Raw genomic sequence first — 22226 nt, 5'->3', positions numbered from 1 at the left:
ATGTTATGTCCATATCTAAGGCTTTTGCTAAATATTGGCACAGAATCCACAAAGATCTTATCAATTTACATTCGCACTTGCTGTGCCTAAGGGGTTTACTGAACTCTACTATCATACCTATATTTAAATGAGCACATGTAAGCAATTTTGAAGCAAGTCCTCTGAAATATATGTAAATAATAGTGTCTCTATGGCCTTGTGACTCTATCCATACATCTCTTTTTTTGTCATTTATATTTCATTTAAACCACTGGACATCACACATCTTTTCTCCCATCAATCAGAACAGCTCCATTTTATTATGAATGAAAGGGGAGATGAAGATGGTACCTCAGGGATTGTGCAGGGCTGTCTAGTAAAGATGTAGCCTACTTTCTCACTCCTCCAGGACACACTCCCTCAGAGGACTTCCCCACCATTAGTCCTTTATCTATAGGTAAAACTTGTTAAAGGTAAGGACCAGTGTGGTTCTTCAGAGGGACACTGATAGAGATAATTACTTCAAAGCTTTGGGCTGGGATCTTCTAGGTTTGAGTGTTGTAGTACTTTGCATATGTTTATACGGGTTATAAATAACCTCTAAACTTTCCTCTCCTCAACAGAATTTACCACAAGGCAGAAGCAGAGAAAGATAAACCTTGGTCTCCTTTAACATTTAGCTGACAGACTGAGAGCAGCTTCCCTGCCTTCTCATCATCGGGCACAGGGCCCAAGCTGTTTCCTTGTCTCAGGACTGATTTTGGATTTATGGCCTGAAGTAAAAGGATTGGATTTCTAGCACTTGAATGTGTCCTACACAGTAGATTTGTTAGCTTCTCACTTATTATAAATAGTATTGTTTTATGCAGATAACCAGGCATTTTTCACCTTGTCTTCAAACTTCCATCCCAACATTTTAATGGAAAACAGAAATTCCCCAGTTTAGCCAAGTTTGTTTTTCCCTCTCTGTTTTGTTTTGCTTGACAGCGTCTCAGTGAAGTAGTGGATGCGTTGACTATGTTTACTGTCATCCAATAATGAGTTTGGTCTCTGTCTCTGAAGAACTTTTCTGTGTCCAGAATTTTTGAAATCTGTACATTTTTAAAAGTCTAAAACCTCTGAAAAATAAAGAAATCTAGAAATCTATAAAGGGTATTAACTAAGTAAGACTAGTCAATGTGATATGTTCTTGTTGGACCCCAGTCATCGGACTCATCTAAGCTGCCCGTTCCCACCTAGGCACTTGCACTCTTTGATGTGCGTCGTGCCTGTACCACAGGGGCAGAGCCAACTTTGTTTCCTTACTGTTTACACTGCACCTTGAGTTTTCTTCTGCCAAAATGAACCCAGTGACATCTGTACAACAGCTTGATAATGCAAAAAATAAAGAAGATATTTTTAAACTGTATTTATAACATTTTGAGCACTTAATAATAAATGATAACTTTAAATATTGGAAAAATCAGAGAAGCCAGCAAATAGTGACTTGTACCTATAAGGGTTCCTTTAGACTTGCTTACAAGTATGGCATGTACATAAGAAAGACAAGGAATATGTAAAAGGATTGAACTTTATAATATTTTAAGGCAATTTGCTTCTTTGTTAAACAAATGTTTTTTTAAATCATAGGAATAGCACAGTACAAACATTTTATTTTTTAAAAGACTTTTTAGCTTTAGAGAGAGGGGATGGGAGAGAGAAAGAGAGGGAGAGAAACATTCACTGGCCACCTTTTGTATGCCCCCAACTTGCGACCTGTGACCCAGGCTTGTGCCTGACTGGGAATCGAACTAGTGACCCTTTGTTTCACAGGCTGGTGCTCAGTCCACTGAGCCATACTTGCTAGTTCATATATTTTGATTTAGTGTTAGGCTATGCTAAAAATAATGGCTTCTAAAAATTAAAAAAAATTCTTGTATGTTTCTACATAATCGATTCAAAATAGTTTTGTACCATAAGTGTCATTATAGGGAAGAAGATGATTTTTAGATGATTTTTCTATATAGCCTATATAGAAAATGATGTTTTCTATATAGGCTATAGAAATGTGATTTGTAACCTTATCTATTCAAGTATATTGGAAAAGCTAACATACTGCTCTACTATATGTGTAAAAGGAGCAGGTGTCCCAGACAGGCAGGTGTTAAGGTGGCTGTTTGAGCTTGCCCTGGATCACTAGTTGACTTCAGTGAAGTTCTACTAACAGGTGTCTAACTGATTGGACTGCCATGTGACATTTATCCCGGGAGCGACTTGGATGACAAGCTGCTACAGACTGAGGAAGGGGTCTTTGCTTTGATGAAGAAATTGCCAAAACTCATGTCTCATTAGTGTTTCCTAAGGTTCTTTGGAAGTGAACAACAGTTTAATTAAGGGCTGACGTAAATGCGTTTCTGCACACTTCCCCTGCAGCATTTTATCACATTAGAATTGATCAAAATTGTTGCCTTGGGCTGACTCGAACAGATATACATCTGGAGCGCCATTTGTGCAAGCTGCTGATGAGTCGAGTGCATACGCTCTGTTTCACAGCAACACTCTTTCTTTGTAGATGAAATTACCTTGTTGGGAGATGACTTGATCTAACTCTTTGTTTAAGCCTGTACCTCTTTGAAGTGATGCTGTGAAGTGAATGACACATGAGGGTTTAGGATGTATATAAGTTGCAGTACCAAAAACATTATAGTATAGGTACTAAAAATTATGTGATAATTTGATTTTGCAAAATACTTATTTAAAGGTATGCTTAAGTCTAGGTGAACCAACTTAGCTTATATGAGTAGGCTACTTGAACTTTTCTTACATGGTGATTTTTTTTGTTGTGTATTTAACTGTACAGTTGGTTTCTAAAGCCATAACTAATTTTCCAATTATTTATGTAAACATAGGTGTAGACACTGATGATTAATACTATTAGTGTAAATATTTTTTTAGATCAGCCTCTCTAATCTTCTGTCGTTAAGAATCCTTCTATAGTCTGATATTATCATGATTGCATTTACTTAATGAATTTTTATATTTAATGTCTATTCTCTCTTTTGAACTGTACACTCACCAGGACAAGGAACAGGTGGTCTTATTTAACATCTTGAACTTTCTGCCTCACCATAGTTTCTCATATGTACTAGAAACTCAGAGACTAATTTTGTTTTTTTCTCTTTGCTTTCCATTAAGTTACTTCTTATCTGGTGGAATCTATTCAGGCAACATGCATTTTAACATATATTGACTATGATTATTTTGCTCATCCTTTGCTACTAGTTATCATTCCACTATACAGCTTCTTTAACATGCAACGGATTCTAAAATAAACTGCCTGGACACAGTGTCTGCTCTTCCTTTTCTACCTTTTTTCAATCCTAGTCTTCTAAAAATTCTTTTCCCCTTAACATGTTCTTTCAGCTTCCACATGTATGTGTATTTGATAAAATTATCTTCTGTAGGATAAGCTATTAATCAACTTAATATATACATATATATGCATGCTATGGATTAACCAAGTACAAAATAATAATTAAAAGGCCATTGAGTAATGTAAGACATAAACACAAGATCATTCAGGCAATCTAGACCTCTAAATTTCCTTGGAAGGATTACTTACAGAGAAAATAAATCAAATTGGTTCAATGGATAAAATATTGTTCTATAGATGGAATAAAAGGGTAAAGAGTATTTTTAGCCCAAGGAAATGTCACATGAAAGGAAAGGGACAGAGTTAGAAAAACATTCCTCCTCATTCCTTCCTCCTCCAGGAGGCAATAAGTATAAAGTTGACTGATAAGGAAAAATTTGTATGAAAATGTAGTGCCATGGTAGATCTTGGTAGAAGAAGATATTTTGAAGAAGATGATTTCAGTTACTGTTTTTGGAATGAACCATGATGAGGAAGGCCTGGGAAGGAGACTTAACATGAAATCCTTGATTCAACCAGGTACACATGAAAGGGGCCTAGTGGAAGCCACAGAACAGAAAAAATAGAGGTTTTGGAACATTTTTTTCCTTCTAAAATGAATTCATTTATAAATTCTTATGTTCTAAATCATATTAAATTTCTTTGCCTGATATCAAGCCCTCACTGGCCATTACGTATTTCTCATCAGCCACCAATAACTCCTGCCTCCTTTCTACCAACAGACGTAACAGCTAATTCTTTTCTTATGATCTTGTCTCCTTCTTCAACTTCTTTATTTCATGTATTAGTCAACTTATGCATAATAATGCATTTGTTATTATTCAACTTATATATTTATGTGGGAGAAAACAGGATTTGTTTTTTAAAAATTGTGTATTTATTCTTACATGTGTAAACTTCAGTCACCTTCAAAGTACTCTCCATTTGATGTAATACACCTATCAAGACTTTCTTCCACTGATCAAATATTTTTTGAACTTGTAGGTTTTGATGCCTTTTAGTGCTTCTGACATTTTTTCATTTTACCTCTTTCACATTGGCAGAATGTTTCCCTTTGAGGACTTTTTTCATCCAAGGAAACAAAAAAAAAGCCACTTGTGGTGAGATAGGGTGAATAGGGAGGGTGGGGCACAGGGGTCATGCTGTTTTTGGTCAAAACTTCTGAACACTCAGGTGGTGTGCTCATAAATCACCCATCATGAAATGGGCAAATGTGTTGAAAGAGTCCTAAAAAAAAAATCACTGGAGCCGAATGCAGCCTCTTACAACAATGCCAGTTGGTACACTGATACAGATGGGTCCCTAAAACACTCACCTAGTGAGGGAAGCCTGTAGTGCAAGGGCTTTGCCCTCCAAAAGATAATTCTTTCTTTTTGGAGGATCCCTCTTATATATATTATTCAGCTTTATATTCAACTTATTTTCAACTTAATCTTTTTATGTATTTTTCTTCCTGCTTGGGGGACAATAGATTGTGAAAAGCATGACATTGTTTTTCTTTATGGAAAGGTCAGTTAAAACCATCTCTTTTATACATTCATTCCTCAAACATGTTTTTTTTTCTGTAGTATATGAGCGCATTAAAAGTAGAAATGATACCATTTTTTCAGTTTGGCATGAGGTCTATTAGACTGCAGACATTCAAAATAAAATTAAAATCAAAACACTAGTTTTGACTCATGATTAAAAGGTAATAGCTAGAAACTCTACCCTTCCTTCTCTCAGATAATTGACCTTTTATTTTTATTCCCTCTTCCATCCAGCAAGGATTTTTTTTCCTTTGAGGGGAGGGTTTGCTTTGTGTCCTTGTAGGTACTTAGTGCCTTACACATGCAGTATATCTTTATTAACTGATGGACTCCAAATTAATTTCATTTAATGGGAAAACAAAGGCAGTTAAGCCGGTTTTCTAATACTACCATTCTTTAATTTTTGAAGAAAATCATTTCAGTATGGCCAGTGGACCTTCCCATTCTTATATTTACTATTGCAGTTTTTTTTGTTTGTTTGTTTAAGGAGGAGACAGTTCCTGGTCCCTTTTATAGCTTGGAGAATGATTTTTTTTTTGTTTGTTTGTTTCTGTTGCATTGGCCTCTTTAACTCCTCTGTGTGTTCTGAACATGAAGATACATACTTAAAAGAGAACCAAAACAATAAATGCACCTATAAAAGTTACCTGATAAAGCCAAGAGTATCATTTTGATTAAGAAAATACAAAGGCACCCTGGCTGGTGTAGCCCAGTGGATAGAGTGCGGGGCTGAGAACCAAAGAATCACAGGTTCGATTCTCTGTCAGGGCAAATGCCTGGGTTGCCGGCCAGGTCCCCAGTGGGGGCCACGTGAGAGTCAAGCACACATTGGGGTTTCTCTCCCTCTTTTTTTCTCTTCCTTCCCCTCTCTCTAAAATATAAATTAAAAAAATCTTTAAAAAAAAGAAAATGCAAAGGCTTTAATTCTCAAAAATTACATAATCACCTATATTCTTTAATTTCTGCACAAATGCCTTTGATTTATGTGCACTTTACAAAAAGATACTCATGTGAATTTGGCTGGGTAAAATTCTGAAATATTTACAGTACTTGCAATAGCCTCGATTGATCTCCAGAAATAACAGGACTGGAATGAAACTTATTTTGCTTCCCAAGCTCTGGTCATATTTAATTGTTTAAATGTACAGTAAATGCTTTATTATTTACACTAGGAAGTCTTTAGAAACTAATTTACACAGGTTAATTTCATTTGAAATTTATGTTTAAGGACAGATAAGGCACAAGAGCATCAATAGTTACCAGATTTTTTTTTCCTAAGAGTTAATTTTAAATTAAAAATTTGGGAGGGAAACTTATTACATCATCTATAAAGTGAGTGATGAAATAAAGGATTTTTCCGACCTCTAGCAATGTATATGTCCATGATTAATGTCCATGAGGTCAAATCCTATATTTTTTAGTGTTACGTTTTAAAATCACATAGCTATTTTTGGCATTTTGAAGGTAACATAGCTGAAATGAAATTCCTTTGTTTATTTTTGTGAGTGCTTTTTAATTTTCTCTCTTTTTTGGTAACAGCATTAATTGCTGTAGTTTCATTAACAATTTATTTATTTATTTTTTGAGAAAGATATAAGAAAATGGTTCATTGATTCATCAAAGTTTTTATAGGTTAGTGACAACCAGTTAGTCACAAATTGTAGCTTATGGCTACAAACACACCTATCATTTTTGTAGACTGTTATGTCTACGGTTTTTACAGTAGCGTGTCCATTTTTTAATTTCCAGTGTGCTGAAAACACATATTTAATTTTGTTGGATGTCTTTACCAGAGTTTAGGTAATTTTTAAATGCAAAACATAATGTTAACTAGTTTCCTGTACTAATTGTATTGTGTAGTCTTTTTTTTTATGTCAAAACTTTGTTAATTAAAATTGCACATTGTGTGTGTGTGTGTATATATATATATATATATATATATATATATATATATATAAATAATGTGTGATGAAATTTAGGGTTTTTTTTCTTTCAGTAAAATTTTATTTTAGAAATACAAACTGAAATATTTATAGGTGAAATTATGTGATGCCTAGGAATTGCTTCCAAGTAATACAAGGATAGGGAGTGTAGATGAGGTAAAGGTGAAATAAGATTGACTATGAGTTGATAATTGAAGCTGGGTGATGGGTAGGTACATGAGTATCCATTACTATTCTACTTGTATGTGTATTTAAAATTTTGATAATAAAAATATAAATTTTAGTACTTATATGATTTATAGAATATTTTACTATAAATTTATGATATTGATTAAAATCAGTACTATTCAAGGTACCCTTGAGATAGTGGTATCAATACTACCCTGACTAAATAATCAGGTATTGAGTGTTTTAAAAGTTCTTGTGGCACACTGGTTGAAAATTGCTGATCTATTGTATTGGTTCTGTCTCCACTCTGATTTCAAGTTTTAATGATCTGTCTTTGGGCAGTATTAAATATCTCTGGGATTAGTGAATGATTGTATGAATGCATCCCTGAATACTTCTCCCATTATGGTACTTCTTACACTGTAACTCCTTTTTACTTATCCATATCCCCTCTTTAGATGTCACGCTTTATAGAGGCCGAAACTGAATCTAGTTTACCATTATGTTCCCAGCAACTAGCACAGTGTCTGGAATAAATTAGACTTTCAATAAATATTTATGAATGAATATATTAATTAATGTATCTTCTTATGTAGTCTCCATGATTGCTGTCTCCACTTTGGCTAATTCATCCTCCATGTAGTTTCTGGAGGGATTACTCTAAACTGTCAGTGTGATCATAGCTCACCTGTCAATAGCCTTCCCCCATCAGGGTAAGCATTCACACATTCATATACAACACCCATGGCCCCTTATCATGTGGGTCTCGCCAGCTGCTCACTTCCTTCCCTTATCTCTGTTCTTCATTCCACAGATTATTTGCATGTTTTATGGCCCCCTTCTTCAGAACAGTTCCTCTCTCTGCATATGTCATTGTCATTCACATTTTGAACATGGTGCCCCTGGGGGCACCTTTTTTAACCTGGAGAGGCTGAGGTGATCACTGTTCCAGTGCAAGGAGGCTGGTGGAGGAGACTCGGACACCACAACACCTCTGCTCTCAACCCACTTCCTTCCTCACAGCTGTTGACCACTGTCTTCTTACCATTTCCCCCTTCACTGACACTGAGTATCCCTACAGCAGCAATTACTTTTTTTGTCTTAACATCCTTACTTGGCAAAGAAAGGAACCAAATAAATATTTGCAGAGTGAGCAAATTATTAGTAAGAGTCATTCTGATGATAATTCTAATGAGGCAGTGGAAATTGTTTCTGACATATTCAAAGCTCCAACACAGCCAGATCTTTGACCCTCAACATATATTTTGTAAACAAGCCAAAATCACTAAAAATAATAAAGTGGTGGAAATTAGATCTATCTCGTAGCTTAAGAAAGTCTTAAAGCTTGGGTTTTTCCCTCTTCCTTTGCAGATATGTCTTCTCCGACTACTATGAAGAAGCCTGAAAAGCCATTGTTCAGCTCTACATCTCCACAGGATTCTTCCCCAAGGTTGAGCACTTTCCCCCAGCACCACCATCCCGGAATACCTGGAGTTGCACACAGTGGTGAGGAGTTTCAAACAGAGAAGAAGCCTCCCTCTTACTTGCAGAGTCAAACCCTCAGGGGTAGAGTAGAAGTGTTTATTATGGCTATGGTGACCATATTTTCTCAACCAAGACAGGGAGGGTCACAATCTGGTCAAATGTTTTCTTCTTCTGATCAATATGTGAGGAAGGATTTTGAAAGCTATACAATTAAATACCATTTAGCTGTGTATCTATAAATTGTCTTTATTGGAAAGATTATAATCACAAGAAATTAGAAAATACGGGGTATGTGGTTATCTTAACTGTATCTTCAGGGTTGGTCTTACTTCCGTGTATTTTACCAAGACAAAGATTAATTTCAGTATGTTGCTGAATTTAGAGCATTTCTAGAGGCATTAACATATACAGACATTATTTTTGTATATATTACTTTCTTTTTTAAAATTTTTCTTTATATTGATTTTAGAGAGAGAGAGAGAGAGAGAGACCTTGATTTATTGTTCCACTTATTTATGCATTCACTGGTTGTTTCTTGTATGTGCCATAACTGGGGATCAAAACCCCATAATCTTGGTGTATCTGGCCGATGCTCTAACCCACTGAGCTACCTGGCCAGGGCTGTATATATTATATTCTAGTGTCTGCCATGACAAAGTAACCACTTGAGCTAAAGCTGACCCTGTATACATTATATTCTATATGAAAATCAATATTTAGCTATTTATTTGGGAATGAAATAAATCAGAAAAAATAAAAGAGATACTTTCTGTGGGCTAATATACTTGATGTTATTAATATCTTATTTTAAAGAGATTCTTTTTAATCCAATATTTCACATTTGTACTTTAAGGAACAATTAATATTAAATCCTTTTTTAAAGATTAAAAATGCCATATAAGTAATAATCAATATAAAAATAAGCAATAACCTTCTAGGTTTGTGTACAGATATGGGTGAAGACCATGATTAAACTGAGCTGAGATTAAGAGCACTTCGACACGAAGTGAAAAGATGCCCAGTCTATCTGAGATGTTTGTGTGTCCTTAAATTATACTTTCAAAAGTACATACTTCTTAAATAGAGTGATATTTTAGTAATCATTTTCTGTGATGCATCCCTTTGATGGAGGATGCTCAGACCTCAGTGTGTGGAAAGATTACATGAGGCATTGGTTTAAAACGCACTTTCTGGTGCCTCAGCCCTGGAGTCCTTCTCTGGAAGGTCTGTGGTTAGGCCCAGGAATCTTCTTTGTAACAGCAGTTCAGAAGATTCTGAGTGCCTTGGACATTATTGAGGAAGATATGCAATATCCCTTAAAAAGTTTTTTGGGTTTTTTTGCACATAAGTACAAGTTGGAAGTAAGTTATTCCAGATGATTTTCATTTATAGGTCATGGAAAGAATTTATTATTTCTTATTGTTTGCTACATTGTCTCATAAAACACTAAACATTTATCATATGTGATTTCCTATGGTCTGGATCAAAATATTAAACAGAAACAGATACTTCATCTTCACTAGTACATATAATGTACTGGTCAGTACTCTTAATTTGTACTTATGTGAGTGTTTCCCTCAACGTTATAGAGACAGTGATCATGCAATTATATGCTTTCTCCACTTTTCAAACTTAGACATTATAGTTCAGAAACTAAATAAATTGTGGTTATGCTAATATTGAAAAGTTACAGTACAATTAAACATTGCCCACATTGCATATGTTTTATATAATATTTCCCTTTATAAAATATGTGATTTATGGGTAAGTTAATGTCAATATGAAAGTATAAATTCATGTTTCTATGGGTTTTATTCTTGGTCTTAGTTTAATATCTTTTAAGCTACATGTACTAGAATTTGGAGTGGGAAGAAAAGTAGTTAAAGAATGGAGCTTATTTTTGGTTATGAAAGAAACATTTTTATTAGAAGAAAGAGTTCCCAGGCTCTATGTTCAAATATTCACAGGAATTTATATAATGATCAAGTCATTATTCAGGGCATCATTGTTTATTAATTATTGCCTTCCATTGTACCCAACTACCATCCAGGATGTATAGAGAAAATATTTACTTAAAATTGGATTACACTTCTGTTTTGAATTTTGGTAGGAAATTGTGGATCCCCTGTCCTCTAATTAATGCTGAAACTTAGTCTGGACTTATGAGACAAAGACTTTCTAATCGAAGAATGGTTCTGATGGGGAATAACTTTGCTTAAAGAAATGCTTTATAAAGTATTGGCTTAACCTATGAAAGAGAAACTTCTTTTTTAATCGTTTGTATATCTAGAAGGCAAGATTGTTAATTCCCTATAATGGGGGTTGTGTCTGTGTGTGCTTAGCAGTAATGACATTGAGAATAAAAGACTAACTGCTATTTTAGGAGAGTTTAGCTAAATCATGGGGAAAATGAATAACTGTCATTTTTATAGTTTCACAGCATTCTTTAGGATCAGTGTGGAGCGTTAAAGAAACAGCTAACGAGGCCATCTTTCCTTTTCTATCTTCTGCAGTCATCTCAACTCGAACTCCACCTCCACCCTCACCGTTGCCATTTCCAACACAGGCTATTCTTCCTCCAGCCCCATCAAGCTACTTTTCTCATCCAACAATCAGATATCCTCCCCACCTGAATCCTCAGGATACTCTGAAGAACTACGTACCTTCTTATGACCCATCCAGTCCGCAAACCAGCCAGGTAAACATGAGAGAGCAAATAAGATTAGAGCCTAAGGGAGATGGAACAGGTCTAACTCTAAAGACATGGAGCTTACTCAGTTATGTCTGGCAGAACAACAAGCTTTCGAAATCCATCTTCAGAAAGTGTCTTGGTGACTCAATAAGTTTTTATTTAAAGGTGGCTGAATGACAGGTAGGAAGTGTGTTGCCCCAAAGGGGCACATTTGTGAAGATGTTTTTGGTTTGATGTTTTTGGATTTTTATTGACTGAAGAGAAAGTTTATGCAGAAAGTACATTGACAAAAAAGCTCTGAGCTGGAGTTCACACCTCTGGAATACCTGGCTTGACACAGAGGCAAAGTGCTTATTTCAGGCAGGAGCAAGGTATGCACTAAAATAAACACACACAAAAGAACTTACAGTTGTATTTATAGACTAACTATTAGGTATTAAAATAAGCTTTGGTAATGTAAACATTCTCAGTGTTTGATGACTACTTGAATATTCTTTGCACAGACATGACTACATTTAATAATGAGTGACATTACCAGAAGTGTCTCTTTTTTTTGTAAACATTGTGCAGCGGTTTTAGGGATTCATTGTATAAGTGTAGTGACTCATGTGCTTTTCTCACTCCCTAAACATGTGGTTTCTTCTATGGAGAGGTTGTTTCATAGAGATTTGGGATAAGAAGATTTTCCACAATCAAGTAGACGGTCTTTGTGCCAAGGCTGGGTCTGTCAATAATCGTAATATCCAAAATCTGTAATGTGATTCTGATCGGATGGCCTGGTGCTTGGCTCTGCTGTTTGAAACCGAAGACTCCTTATTATACCTCTTAATCCTCTGAGGGACTTTTGTAAACATTCTGTTACTAATGCTGTTCAGTTCTTAAAATGTTCAGTAAGTCGTATGTGCATATTAATTTAGAGTTGACAAAGAGAGATCTAAAAAACGAACCTTTAGTCTAAATTTAATTGGTTAAAATGAAGCAAAATGGTCCTTTCTGAATGTTTTATTTTAAATAATAACTATTCCACCACCATTTGGGTACCTTGAAAGTTACCTGTTCTTTTAGATGCATTGACTAATAATACTAAGCTAAGTATACCATTCTTAGATTTTGAATTTGAAGTTGAACTATTTGTATTTTAGAAGAAAATGTCCAAATGGTGTGGCACTTTTAATGACCGTAATACTACTTACTAAGAAAAAGAGTAGGATCTTAGTATACCAGTTTAGAAATACAATTTACTGTTAGAGCATGGATTCAAAAGTCTAAGTTCCATAGAGCATGCTGCCAGACTCAGCTGGGAACAGTGCACACAAGGTCTGATTTTAATTTGTGTAGAATTTCCATGAATAACAAAGTCTAATTAAGACATCCATTAAAAATCCTTAACGTTAATTCAGTGTGGAAAATCTTAGAGTTCCATTGGATTTTTTTTTAACTAATGTCTTAATTAGGGGCTGTTAGGGGAAAAATTATGCAAATTAAAATCAGGCCCTTAGTGTTACGCATTTCTTTAATTATTCAGTGCTTGTTTTACGTATATTTTAATGTTTTTATAAGTTAAGAGGGCATATTAGGTGATAATCTGCCTATATGGTTCTCAGTTTTTCTTCATATTTTCAAGGTTCATATTTTCCAGCTTCTAAAAGAAATATCTTACTCTTGTGTCAATTAACAAAGATATCCTTTCTCAGGACTTTGTATCATAGGGGCAATGTAATAAGTAGGATAATCCTTTCCTAATGCTCAAGTTCATCTTCAGATGCAATGTCTTTTCATATCTACAGCATGAAAGTTCATCTGTTAACAGTGTTAAAAGAGAAAGTTTTTAGTCTAACTTCATCTGTTTGAGCTAGTAGAAAACTGAAAACAAATAACCCTCTCATTCTTCTGACCCTGAGTTTCAGAAAAGTTGACTGTATTGGCTTGGGAATTCTTTCTTGGTCACTTTTATTATTTTTTTTTAAATGAAACGTCTGTTGGTTCATGTCGATTCAATTCCAGTAGACAGCTTACAGAATGGGCAAGGCGATATTGTGTCCTCTCAGAACATTTTCTTAAATTACTGTAATTCTTCTGTTCCATGCCCTCAGGTAGGTACTGCCAAACTGTTTTGGTGAGCACAGTGTACAGAGTGCTTTTTACCACAGAGTGTGCCCTAGTGATAGAATGAGACCGTTCTTTCTTGAGTGAGGTCTATAAAGCAGTCTTTTGCAATGTTCAAATAAAGTTGATGGTCTGCATTAGAAGCAGACTTTTCCTCTTTGAAAGGAAAAATTGGGCTTTGTAGTTTACTACAGATTTTTTTTTGAAGGAACATTATGTCTGCTTTAATGTTTAACTTCAACTCAAAACTAATTAATTTGCATTTCAAGATAGGACTCTTGATATTTACCTTTTTAGCTCTAAAAATGGGGGGAAATGAGTATTTGTTCATCTGGAGTCAACTCCTTCCCCCCGCCCCCCACCCCATCCCAAGTGTCCTCCAGCACTGTGCTGACTTTGATTGTTAAGTCAAGCAACTGAGATGTCTTGTCCTCCCCATGGCAGTCTGGACATTAATTACATTGCTGCTGTACCTATTACAGTGAAACAGTCATGCTACTTAATGGAATATTTTAAATAAAATTAGTTTAAAGTTATAACCCTCATAGGCTTCCATAGGGGGAAACTCTGGTCAGTTTTCCTGACATAAAGCTAAATACTTAAAATTACTTGTGGTGAATGGTCAGAGTATTCAAGTCCATTTCTTTATAGAATAAATGGCATGGCCTCTGAGGGACCTAACTGAAGCCCTTGTTCACATCTCTAAGTTACAGTATTTAAATGGTGTTAGCTATTCTTTTTCTCTAAAGAAATGTCTACTTGTAACTTATGTGCAGGTATTTAGATAAATATTCTGCTTCATTGCTCTCTTTGCTTTTAGCAGTGCAGATTATTAAGACTAAATATTTGTAGAGAATACTCTCATAGCAAATTGCTATGAACACATGCAATTGAGAATTGCAACATGAGTGTTAATTAAAAATAGCATTCTCTGTTTAGAAAAATACATTCAAGTATTTTCTCAAACAGTGTACCTTTAGGATTTTATCTCCTAACATGGATACTAATTTTGTACCCGGGGCTAAAACTCAGATAATAAAATCTTTTCTGTCATTGCCTGGGGTATTTTCTCAGTTAATTCCCACAAATGTCACCAATAAATGTTTTGTATAATTCTTCATGCCCGGCAATGGAAGAGTAACTCAAATAACATAGTATATTTGATTGCCCTCTGCTTGACTTCAACACATATTAATTTATTTTGGAAATCTTTTATTTGTAGGTGTAAGGTCAGACATTACTTTATTTATATCATTGTGTGGGTCTGAAATTTTAAATGCTCTAAATATTCTGTCAGCTTGTATTAGTAAATCATCAAAAGTTGAGTGGAGGTCCTAAAATTTAAATTGCCTAATGTGTGTCTGAGTGTAACTGTGTGTGAGCCAGAGATAGAGGTTTTCTTGCAGAAGAATGAGGCTTGACTAAAAATGATGGAAATGACTCAGGTTGGTGTGTTTGGTAGGCTAGATATTGTCTTCCTTGTATCAGTGATATAGTCATTTAGGTGAAAATTGTGTTCTGAAAGCCAAAACTGACTCCTTGTAGAAGATGAAGAACAGAGAAGAAGCACTGGTTTTAATTCACATTAGCTCAGTAATGACTTCCATTTTAGCCTTCGGCTAAGCATTTAAGTCTCAACTTGAACTTTCTGGATACTAAATGAAAGGATCAGTTCTACATGGCTCTAGTGGGTGTTGTAAAGACAGTTAACCTGTATCAAGTGCTTTGAAGGTGAAAACTTTCTTTTAAGTGCTGCTGCTTCATATTATTACTAACTACGGATGGACCTCTTGGACCCAGACTTGACAAGGCATGTGTGGCGACTACACAGCGTGTAGGGCCCACTCGGCCGAGTATGTTGAGTGGAGTTGTTGGACAAGATGACTGCCTTTTGGATTGTTTCACCGGCATTCTGTTTTTGTTTTGTAGCCTAACAGCAGTGGTCAAGTAGTAGGGAAAGTGCCTGGCCATTTCACTCCTGTCTTGGCACCCTCTCCCCATCCCAGTGCAGTGCGACCTGTGACCCTGACCATGACAGATACTAAACCCATCACTACATCCACTGAAGGTGAGGCAGCTTCACCTACAGCAACCAGTAAGTATTTCTGTAGGAAATGAGAAATGTCCATCAAAGACACCTTTGGATATCTGATCCAGGGTGAAAAACACGGCGACTTTTCCAGCTACCCAACCAGATGGAGATTTCTCATTTACGTGGAACCAGCAGGCATGTGTTTGGCCTGGCAGTCACATGCTCTCTCTTATCAAATTTAAGTCAGTACATCATATTTGAAAAGGGAGAAGCTTAATTGTTTGAGTAAAGAGCTGTAATAAAAATAATGTCATGCCTGCTTGTTCAAGGTATACATTGAAAATCCACTGAATAACATAATGCAGTGTACAAGGTTTTTCTATCACCCAGAGAGAGATCAGATAATTGTTACTCATTGGAGCATTCCTATAGGAATCAAGCCCCTTTACAAGGTGGACTGAATCATTGCCTCTATAAGATAATTGTTTGTTTACATTATTGTAGGCTATGTCATTGTGAGAAATAGTCTCAGAGCATTGGGTACAGAAAATATCTCAAAGCTTAGTATTAGGCACATGTACGCTACCTGCACTTTCTTTGTTTTTAACTTAAACATGATTTTAAAAATTATTTTGCCTATCATAGTACATCAGGTACGGTGCTTTTTAGCATGGCCGTAACATTGTAAATGTCAGAGATTTAGCCAGTCAACTTATATAGCATATACCAATAACCCAAATCATTCCTTCACTTCTTCACATAGAATACTTATAAGTACACAGGGAATTATTACAGTGTTTTTCAATTGGCTTTATCTGAACTACCACCTTCCTAGAACTGCACAAATTGTTAGTGTGGAATGGATGAAGTTCCAGTTAGGAGGAATTAGAAAGCTCTCTGTCCCTTTTATATGCTATATCTTAAATTCAGAGCTTCTATTATCCTACCTAGGGCAAGAAATTTCCCATGCTCTGGAAATTCCTTTGTGAAATTACAGAGCCAATTGGAGGCACCACTGGCTCTTTCTTCCTCTACCATTGGAAGAACATGGTTTGTTTTTGTTTTGTTTTTTTGTGGGTTTTTTTTGTGTGTTTTTTTTTAAGCCTACAATGGAACCTACAAGGAAATTGGAAGATACTTTGGGTGTACAGTGAATTCAGCATTTATTTCTCAAAATTAATGAGGCCCCAGAAACTAATAAGTTCATATAGGTTCATAATTATTAAATACTAAGTAATTATTAAATACTTAGTAACTGGTTTGTTGATAGGGAGTCCTACACTTGCCTGAATGCACAGATGGATGAGACCCAGTCAAAAAAGGCTAAAAATTCATTTGTTATAAAGGTTAGCTATGTGCATTACAGTCACTAAAATAATATATCCAGATTTTAAAAGTGGATGTCTTGGAATTTTTGAACAAACAGGTCAGCAATTTAAATAAAAGAATATGGAAAACAAATATTTTTGTGGAAATAGTTGAAAACCTATCACAGGATAAATGATCAAAACCAAGATCCAGAAACTTCTGGTACCTACTCTTTTAGTGATACTTAACAGATAAGATTCAAGGGAAGGTCAGATCCAAATGATTACAGCTCACTTACGGGAGTACAGTCAGCCTGCTTGTTAATTATTATTCTTATACTCACAAACAGGTTGATCAAAAAGAGACCTGATTTGACAAATAAAATTACAAAATATTCAAAAGATGGTTGCGTCAGCCCATTTTCCATTCTTGCATTAAAGAAATAGAGTGTGTCATTTTTTTTCCCCCAGAAACAAACTTGTAGCTCCAGCTACCCAGGCACCACTGATAATGAGAAATTGGTTATTGACTTGATAAGTCAGTGCAATTGAAGATAACACAGAGGCCATGGAAACCGTCTCATGGCTGAGAACAAGTAGCACAGACTTGGTGCCAGCTCTGTAGTGGTTAGGTAGCTGCCCGTGCTGTGCGCTGAATTCCAGAGACCTGGATACTTACTAGGGGCCATTGACTTCACATGGCTGCCCTCCCATGGGCCCTTTGCCCAGGAGTAATGAAAAGGTGAATTGTGAGCATCTTCACTATTTTAAAAAGTTAACCTAAAAATGCCTCAGTAGATCAAATCCTGCAGTCCTTCATCCATGAACATGGCAGAATAACTGAATTGGTTTTTAAAAAGCCTTCTTTTTTAAGTGAATATCTGGGTTCCTCACTAATCTGAGGGTTTTAAACCAAACAGTTTAGCTTTTCCAGAAATATCAGTGTAATATAAATGGTGAAAATTCATTTGTTCTGTTTAATTTGACATGAAACAATGGGATTGCTGAAGATACATTAGTTCTTTCCTCCTGAAAAAGAACCAAAAATCTTTAGAAATAGGGAGTTTTTTGGGGGTGGGTGTTGGAATTCACTCTGTACCAAAATGCACCTGTGCAAAATAGTGTTTGCAAGGTGAGGCCATATAATTTAAGGAGTATTCACCATATATATTTACTACCTGGTGGCCATGTATTTACAAGATGCTATCAACTCCAATCACAAGAAATGGACTTTTTGTGCTTGTGGAAAAGAAAGAATTATTATTATTTTTTAAAACATTTCTATCAAACCTAAGGCCATTTTCACATTAAATAAAATACTGAGCTAATTCATTCTATATGATATAATAAAAGCACACTTCTCCTTCATATTAGTAATATTAGATTTTCTTTCTTTTAGTGAGACTTTTAAGCAAGACATTTTTCATCCTGTATCATCAAGCACATCTGCTTAAATCCAATCATTAAGAGCTTTCAATTATTCCTGACAGACTTTCAGTCTGCTTTTACATTTAGAATCATAGATCATCATTGATTATTCCATTATTAGGCAATTAATATCTGATGAAAAGGCACATCTAGGAAAAGAGCCCTTCTGTTTAGCCAGTCCTTGATACCCCTGCAAGACTAGCTGGAGCACGAAATGTGAGGTGCCCGCACCAAATGTTGGGATATGATTTACTGGATATATTTTTGGGGAGGGGGATACAGTAGTAGATTTGAGGTCAATTACCATTTTTTTTATATCACTCAGTGTTCACTCGGACAAAGGAGAAGAGAAATAGAGACATTTTGTTTTTTGGTTGCAAGTCCCACTTCTCTGGGTTTCTTTTACATGGACAGGGTGTTCATTCTGATAGTTCACAATTTTTATCTTTGTTTTTGTTCTTCCTTAATCAGCCTACACAGCCTCAGGCACATCTCAAGCCAATCGATATGTGGGACTAAGCCCAAGAGACCCATCCTTCCTACATCAGCAACAGGTGGGCAAGTTTCCCCCAGGTGTGATGGTGTAGCCACGCTTTCGCATTGGTGCTTTCTCCATGCTGCCTCTCAGATCTGGACTCAGAACGGGGCTCACGGGGCTGCTGAGAAACAAATCGATCATTTCACTCTCCAAATTATTTCCTCATTTATCCTTTGTTTCTTGCCTTTCTGAACAGAGTTTCTCAAATTGGCTCAAGACCTTTTCATCTCTGTAGCAAGTATCGACCACAATCATGGATAACAGTATTTTAGCCAAACAGTAATTTTCTCAGTCTTACTGGCTGTTGAGAATGTACTAGCCTATAGTTTCCAAAGACAAAAATTGAAAACTGATTTAAAAGCCAATTAGAGTAGAAGCAGTACACAATTTGTGTTTTTGAGCTTTTAGATTTTCCAGATGTTTTACTCCCCACTTTGGTATTTTAGTCCAAGAAGATGAGTTATGAAGTTAAAATCTCAGGCGACACATCATTCCTATTTTAATAGGTTTAAATTGGTTTACTGATTTCAGATGTGATAAAACGCTTTTTTTGTTCTGCTTTCTTACATCATTTATGTTTCAAGGAGCGTTTTAAATTTCACATCTCATTAATGCTATAAATTTAATGCAAATGAAGTGTTTACCCAGACTGTGAAAATATACAGCCAGGATTAATGGTGGCTTATGAACAAATTAACCACAGTCAAAAGCGTGGACTGTACCCATACAGAAATCCCATGATTCCAGTTACAGTATAACAGAAATAATTCTAACCACTTCAGAACTTAAATATATTTTATCATGCATATGTTTGCTGTGCTCAAGTTTTGATAGCAGAGCAGTTTGACATTAACAGTGTGCAAAATATTACATGGGAAAAAACAGGCTATAATGAATAAGAAAGAGCTGGCATTAACTAATTTGCTCTTCATTTATAACATACATGTGAGTTTTTACATGTGTAGTAAGCCTGCACAGGTACTCATGCCGGCTTCTTTTATTCTGGACCTGCCCACCTAGTTGATGCTTATTGTGCCTATCTTAGCTGTGCTTCTGTGGAATTCTTGAGTCTTGCCCAGTTGCAGCCCAAGGTGCCAGACTGCATATATTAAAGGTCACCACATGCAGAGTTCAGAGAAAATCATAAAGATGATAGCTTATTCAAGATAACTTGACGTTTTGCCAGGTTTAAAAAAAGCAAAACAAAACAAAACAAAAGAGTGAGAACTAACTGAAAACATCTGTACAGTTATGAAAATACCAAGTAATAATTAGTGGTTTTGCCAGCCATTGGATTTTCAACATAATTCTCTGGAATGCTGCTTTTTTCACCTCTAAAATTGCTGTAATATGAAATGTGTTATAATTACTATAATATGGTTCTATTTGACAAATGTATATGTTCATTGTGTTTTTTTAAAAACATATGCAGGATTTATAGGTTTAGAAAGTTGTTCTTTTAAAAATTATTCCATATACTTTCAGAAATATTTTTGTCATGGGATTTGCATTATTCTTTATGACACATATCTAATTTCCAGTTAATTTTTAATTCACAGAAATGTGCCACCATTATTTAAAACTTTTGCCCCAAACACTTTTATATTATAACCAATTCCATGTATTTAGAAACAGTCTTCCTCTCTCCCTGCCCTAACCTGTGGAAGCTTTAATTCTTGTATCACTTATGACTAACATTAGCGCCTTATGTAATTATGATCACAAAGGTTCATTATATAAAAGTTACGTCTCTTTTCACATATCCAAGGGTAAATAAAAAAAAAATTAGCAACCATCATGAAAACATGAGTCTTAATGTAGATAGGTTTCCAAGCACATTTTAATTGGAAATATATATATGTGTGTGTGTGTGAATATATAAATAAATATATATATTCCAGAACTTTCTTTATCAAAGACCACCAACTTGTTATTTAAGTGGACAGTGTCAAGTAAGACCCCTTACAATATAAATATGATTTATTTGATCAGATGTGGTTGATACTTATGGACTATATAATGTGTTGATCTTTGAAAAAAACTAGATCAGCTTCATAGCTGAAACTGTAATGTTCAATTTTAAATACAATGCAGAAAGATAATTTGTCCTCTATATAATGAAGGAGTTAGTGCTACTTTTTGAATTGAAGAAGCCCAATGTGCCAAATTCATAATGGGCTACAATTTAGAGGCATGAAGAAAATGAATGCATATGTGTATCATCCTGTGCATGTATATTAGTAAACTAAGGCTCTAGTTAAAAACTCATTACTTTCATACTTTCAAATTTTAGAAGAATCATAGAGATAAAGTTTTACGTTTACTATCCAGGAACAGAGGGACAGAAATAATCTAAATGACTTTAGTGGAGTAAAGGTTATTCTTTTCTAGAACAGAAATGAGATTGATTTACTGTGTCCTTTCATTACTTTACAAAGGTTTAAAAGAGACCACTCTTCTAGCAGCAGGTTCTAAATGCATTTGGTTTAAAGTACTCAGTGATGAATGAAAAAGAAAATCAAGGGGTACATGAAATAAAGGTAATCAATCATTTTATATTAGCCAGGATAAATTCAAAATTAGAAAGGCAATGGCTTTAGTCTGAGAGGGCTCTTTTAAACATTCTCCATAGCCTTTAATATACATGACCTCTTAAGAATAAATATTGTCACCAGGTACATTCTTTAGTTCATTGGCAGCTGCTTTATAAAGATACATCCTTTTAGGTTATGAAAAGTATTGATGTGCATTGTTGAGTGCTATTTTTTTCTTAGAAAAGAACTTTAATATACCCTACATAAATTAGAGCTAATGATAAATTTTAAATTGCTGAATAATTTTGAGTATCATAAAAAAATCTTTCCACAAAATGACTCTAAAGCAGAGCTTTCAATATTGAATGTTGGCATTTTTAAGTTGAGATGGAAAATATTAAAATTAATCCTGTATTCCACTTGGAAGAGTAATATATTCCTATTTGCCCATCTGGATACTAAAAGTATATGCCTTTATACCTGTTAACTTGGTACACATGCAGTTGGTATTAGGAATTATGCATTTCTGTGTTCCTTTTGATGATGGTTATTACTGATTAATACTGCTTGCTAACTGCCTTGAAATACTAGTTTTTGCCCTGACACGAGAATTTACCTGTCACTATAAATGTATCTCATTTCAATCTAAAAAATAAAATCACATAATCATGAATAATATTTCAAAAAAGATTCATGGAAAACAGGTGATAATTTAATATTAAAAACAATTCTAATGAATCATAATAATCCACTCATGCCAGCTGATCAGGACTTTAAAGTTTTACTTTATCTCTTAACACCATCTTGAGAGCTGTTCAAGGCCTGGAACTAGACTGTCTTTGGGGTGATTGGCTTAGTTCATGCGTTCACTATTGGCATGCGGGAAATAAAAATCAGGATTTCAACTGGAGCTTCATTCTTCTTTAACTTTTCTATTGGAAGATGGTGTGGTGGCTTGAAGAACTCGTGGGTCCTGCTTTGGCAAACTGCACTCTTTAGTCTCTGCTGAGAAATGTCTTTTTATGATGTGGAATTTTTCAGGAGTGTCAAGACCTTCTCTCTCACATAACTTC

The 22226-nt window shown here is 35.1% G+C and overlaps 1 protein-coding gene across 11 annotated transcripts in view; it reads left to right on the top strand.

Moving 5' to 3' along the window:
- Window positions 1-22226, top strand: part of NFIB (nuclear factor I B) — a 231762-nt gene that overhangs the window by 183501 nt on the left and 26035 nt on the right. For 5 of the 11 annotated variants that reach the window (XM_024558396.4, XM_024558397.3, XM_045193755.3 and 2 more), the window contains 4 exons: window positions 8403-8537; window positions 11030-11214; window positions 15244-15409; window positions 18553-18635. In XM_024558396.4, coding sequence (XP_024414164.1) covers window positions 8403-8537; window positions 11030-11214; window positions 15244-15409; window positions 18553-18635 — 569 coding nt within the window. The remainder of the gene's footprint in view (window positions 1-8402; window positions 8538-11029; window positions 11215-15243; window positions 15410-18552; window positions 18636-22226) is intronic. The other 6 variants (XM_045193754.2, XM_045193756.2, XM_024558401.4 and 3 more) reach the window with 2 other exon arrangements.

The sequence above is a fragment of the Desmodus rotundus genome, chromosome 1 (assembly GCF_022682495.2).
Source record: "Desmodus rotundus isolate HL8 chromosome 1, HLdesRot8A.1, whole genome shotgun sequence".
NCBI classification, from domain to species: domain Eukaryota; kingdom Metazoa; phylum Chordata; class Mammalia; order Chiroptera; family Phyllostomidae; genus Desmodus; species Desmodus rotundus.
The sequence above is the reverse complement of the archived record's forward strand: the minus strand, read 5'-3'. Positions and strand labels throughout refer to the sequence as shown.